At 55.4% G+C, this 4106-nt stretch overlaps 1 protein-coding gene and 1 pseudogene across 1 annotated transcript; one reads left to right on the top strand and one right to left on the bottom strand.

Moving 5' to 3' along the window:
* Positions 1-336: 336 nt before the first annotated feature.
* LOC124962159 (ras-related protein Rap-2a-like) lies at positions 337-893 on the bottom strand (annotated as a pseudogene).
* Positions 894-1454: 561 nt separating this feature from the next.
* Positions 1455-2709, top strand: LOC124961381 (bifunctional peptidase and arginyl-hydroxylase JMJD5-like). The gene is given in 4 exon segments (XM_047519959.1): positions 1455-1476; positions 1674-2192; positions 2195-2307; positions 2381-2709. Coding segments are annotated over 4 exon segments (882 nt in total). The 3' UTR covers positions 2609-2709.
* The last annotated feature ends 1397 nt before the right edge of the window (positions 2710-4106 follow it).

Here is a 4106-nt window from a genome sequence, read left to right as displayed (position 1 = left end):
CCCTCATAATTATTTAAAATTTATACAACAGGTGCTTCTGTCAACTCGGCGACAAGGCCGTCATCGCTTTCAAGTGAAACCACCCTGTAGATGGATGGGCTATGCCTTCACGTTGCAGATGCACAAAAGGGACTGAGGACAATGGCGAAAACTGTAGGGACTGAACCCAAATGTGTTCAGAGACATCGACTGCCGATCACTGCTCATCTGTGAATAAGAGCTGCAGTGCACTGGAGATTCATGCCACGCATCCTGCCAGGTCTGCAAGGGAGCAGAGGAGGCTTCTAGCGCCTACGATGCAGGGCAAATCCTGTCCAGGACGGTCAGAGTCGGATGCTATTGTATGTGACAGGCAGAACAGTGTGGATCATCTTTGTCAGGCTGAGCAGCATAGCTCATCTGCCTCACGATTTCTGCAAAGAGTTCGTCCACCATTGTTTTACTCTTGGCAGAAGTCTCCATAAAGGGGCAGCCCCACTCTTCTGCAAGGGCTCGGCCTTCATTGGAGGACACTTCTCGCTCACTCTCCAGGTCCACTTTGTTCCCAACCAAGATGACTGGCACTTTCTCATACCACTTCACTCGGATGATCTGGTCCCGCATGGGCTTGATGTCCTGGAAGCTCTGCTGGTTGACCAGGCCGTGCACGAGGATGAAGCCCTGGCCGTTTTTGATGTACAGGTCCCACATGGACGCAAACAGCTCGGTGCCCGCGTGGTGTCCAGGAGCTCCAGGACAGACGGCGACGAGTCCACCTCGATCTCCTTGAGGTAGAAGTCCTCGATGGATCCTGGGGTCGTATTTCTCCATGAAGGTGCCGGTCACGAATTGCAGGGTCAGGGCGGATTTGCCTACCCCGCAGGAGCTCAGCACCCCACTTTGTACTCGCGCATCGTCCCTCCGCGGCTGCCGCCTCCGCTGCCGGCGACATAGACCTCTGCCCGCCACCCTGCGCCCCGGACCCTGCCCCGAGGCTGCCCCGCAGCCTTCCGCGGCTGCCCCCACCTCACGGCCGCAGCGGACCCCGGGCCCTGGCGGCGGGCAGGCAACTGAGAGAGCAGCGGCTCTGGGCATGGGCAGAGCCGGGAGGCGAAGCGACCCCGCGGGCGCCAGCAGAGACTGAGAGCTGATTTTCTTAATTTAGTAATTATTTACTATTTCTTTAATATCTGTTCGCTTGGGGTTTTTTTCTTCCTTAAGTTTTTTGAGTTTATTTTATTGCCTCCTTGCCACCCTTCTTTCTGTCCCTCTTTTCTCTTCTTTCCTTCCCTTTCCTTATCTTTCTTTTTTTGCAGTCCTGGAAATCAAAGCCAGGTCCTTGTGCATGCTAGGCAAGTGCTCTGCTACTGAACAAACCCCTCATTTTGTTATTCTTGATATTTATACTTAGGTACTTCATTTTAAATAATTGTGTCTTATGTATGCCCATAAGTTTCTAAGTTTCTCTGTCCAACATGGAATTAGGACATCCCACAAGTTTTTAATCTTAAATTTCAAAGTGTTTTCTATTTTTTATTTCTGTATTGACTCATGTTATATATACTAACCTAAATTATTGAACTTTATTTAGTTTGGGATTTTCTAGTTTTATTTTTATCAATTTACTAGTTTAAAAGTCCTCTGTGGACTCTCCGTGGTGACCAGATGAGCCGCGAGTGATCGATAGTCCGTAGGCCAGTTTGACGACTGGGAGAGGGGCTGTAGTTCCCGGGCCAACCGGAACAAGCCGTGGCCAACCTTGGGGCGACTGGACATCGTCCACACGCGGGAGAGGCGCTGGTCTGACTCCGTGGCGGGCCCAGGTGACAGAAGGCCGAGCGAGTGTCTGCAGGCCAGAGAGGCCATCCTGGACTACGCCTGGGAGCGGCTCAACACCGGGCCCTGGCGGGACGTGGACAAGGACTGGCGGCGGGTCTATGCCTTAGGCTGCCTCCTGAAAGCCCTGTGCCTGTGCCGGGCGCCCTGCGAGGCCAGCGCAGCTGCCAAGACCCTGCGGGTGTGTGACCTGGGCCTGCTGATGGGCGCGGCCATCCTCGGGGACATCCTTGCTCGGGCCGCCCTGGTGCTCCAGGCTCACCTTCCCTCCACACAGAGGCCCGCCCGGGACCCCAGCCAGCAGCCGCCCAGCCCAAAGAGAGCCAGGCGCGAGCACACTTCCGTCCCGGACACGGAACAGGAGAGGGCAGTGCCCCGCTGTACCGCCTGTCCCTCCAGCACTTCAGGGAGCAGTTTCTGGTTCCTGAGAGGCGGGTGGTCTTGGAGGGCGTGGCCGACCACTGGCCGTGCATGAAGAAGTGGAGCCGCCGTGTGACCGCTATCGCCACAGCAGCAACTCTGCAGGAAGCGTTTGGAGTAGCGAGGAAATGACTTCTGTTTGCAGTACATCCAGGAGGTCGCTGGCTGCCGGACCGTCCCCGTGGAGGTTGGTTCCCGGTACACAGACGAGGCGTGGTCCCAGACGCTCATGACGGTGGACGACTTCATCGGCAGGCACATCGTGAGCCAGTCGAGCGGCGTGGGGTACCTTGCTCAGCACCAGCTCTTCGACCAGGCCGGTCCTCGTTGCTTGTCACCTCGTGAAATCGCTGTTCTCCTGGGACGTCAGTGATTCTGATCGCAGGATCTGTTCGACCAATCACCTTTCACAATGATGTCATCGGGAACAGTCAGAGTTCTGCGGAGCATCCCACAGGGCCAGGCCTGGTGCCACCCCAGCCAGAAGCCAGTGTGAGGTGACAGGAGCCCCCGAGGTCCCAGAAGGCCTTCTGGAATCTTGCGAATGGCCCGAGAACCCCCCCTGTGGCACTGGGGCCCCCGCCTGGAACCCTGTGCCTTAGCCCACAGCATGGGACATCACTGTTGGACGTTTCCGCGCTGGCCAGGCGTGGCTCTTGCAGGACAGTGGGCAGGGGGACATTCCCGCCTTCCCGGGTGGCCTTTGGTGTTCCGAGCAGTGGCCAGCAATGACGGGTGCCACGGAAAAGGTGGCAGGTGGAAGCCTTGCTCTCCGGAGAGGCCTGAGGCCCAGCCATGCCCGCGGTTCCTCTCAAGTAGGAAAGGCTGGGGAGCGGAGCTGCCCAGGCCCGGCTCAGCCCTGGCACTGGCCCCAGCTGCTGCGGGTGGGTCAGGGTGAGCTTTCCTCGGAGGAGCGGCTTTTCCACGCCGAGGCCCTGCCCCCCGGGCCTGCAAGGTGGCCCCTGTGCTGGCGACGTCCTGTGGGGCCTCACTGTCCAAGAGGGCGCAGAGGCTGGGAGGGAAGGAGGGTCACAAGGAAACACCATAGGGACTGCGTGGCGGCCCTTTCCAGGATCGCTGTCCCCCCTGAGGGTGGCCAAGGCCCGTGAGCCCACCACAGCCTCCTCCAGGACCCCCGGACCCCTCAGAGTCCTACTGTTCAGGCATAGACACTCTGGAGCCCTGGTCAGGAGCCTGTGGGTGTCTGGCTGGTTGGCCCCTCAGTGCCTGCGTCCTGCCTGATGGCCCGTAGGCCACATCCCTGCCACAGCTGGATGATCGTAGTCTTAATCTTTCTCATTTGATTAATGGGAAACGATGACTCATTCTGGGTGTAATGTGGACTCATTTGCTGAGACTGAAACCCTTCTGATTCATTTTTGTGTCTGTCTGGTTCTGTCCTTTGGCGATTTGTGTTGTTTACCTATTGAGATCTTAGTGCTTTCCGCATTGATTGGTGTGAAATGGAGTCTGCATTAACCTTTTCATAGTTAGCAAAGGAGGTTTTCTAGTGTTTTCATCTTCAGAGTGGCTAATTAATTTAAACTGTGACAATTGTGATTTCTTTTTTTGTACTGGAATGGAACCTAGGGGTGCTTTACCAATGAGCTACATCCCCAGCCCTTTTTATTATTTTTATTTTGAGAGAGGGTCTCACTAAATTGCTGAGGCTAGTCTCAAAATTGTAATCCTCCTGCCTCGTCCTCCTGAGTAGCTGAGATTACAGGCAAATACCGCTGCACCTGGCCAAGGTGATTTCTTTACCATTAGTGAATTTTGGAAAAATCCTCCCAAATGGAGATTTGACCGATATCCAAAACCATTTTCTTTTTGTTTTCATTTCATTTGCTTAAAAAATCTGAATGCTAGAC

Source organism: Sciurus carolinensis, chromosome 12 (genome assembly GCF_902686445.1).
Source record: "Sciurus carolinensis chromosome 12, mSciCar1.2, whole genome shotgun sequence".
Lineage (NCBI taxonomy): Eukaryota > Metazoa > Chordata > Mammalia > Rodentia > Sciuridae > Sciurus > Sciurus carolinensis.
The sequence above is the reverse complement of the archived record's forward strand: the minus strand, read 5'-3'. Positions and strand labels throughout refer to the sequence as shown.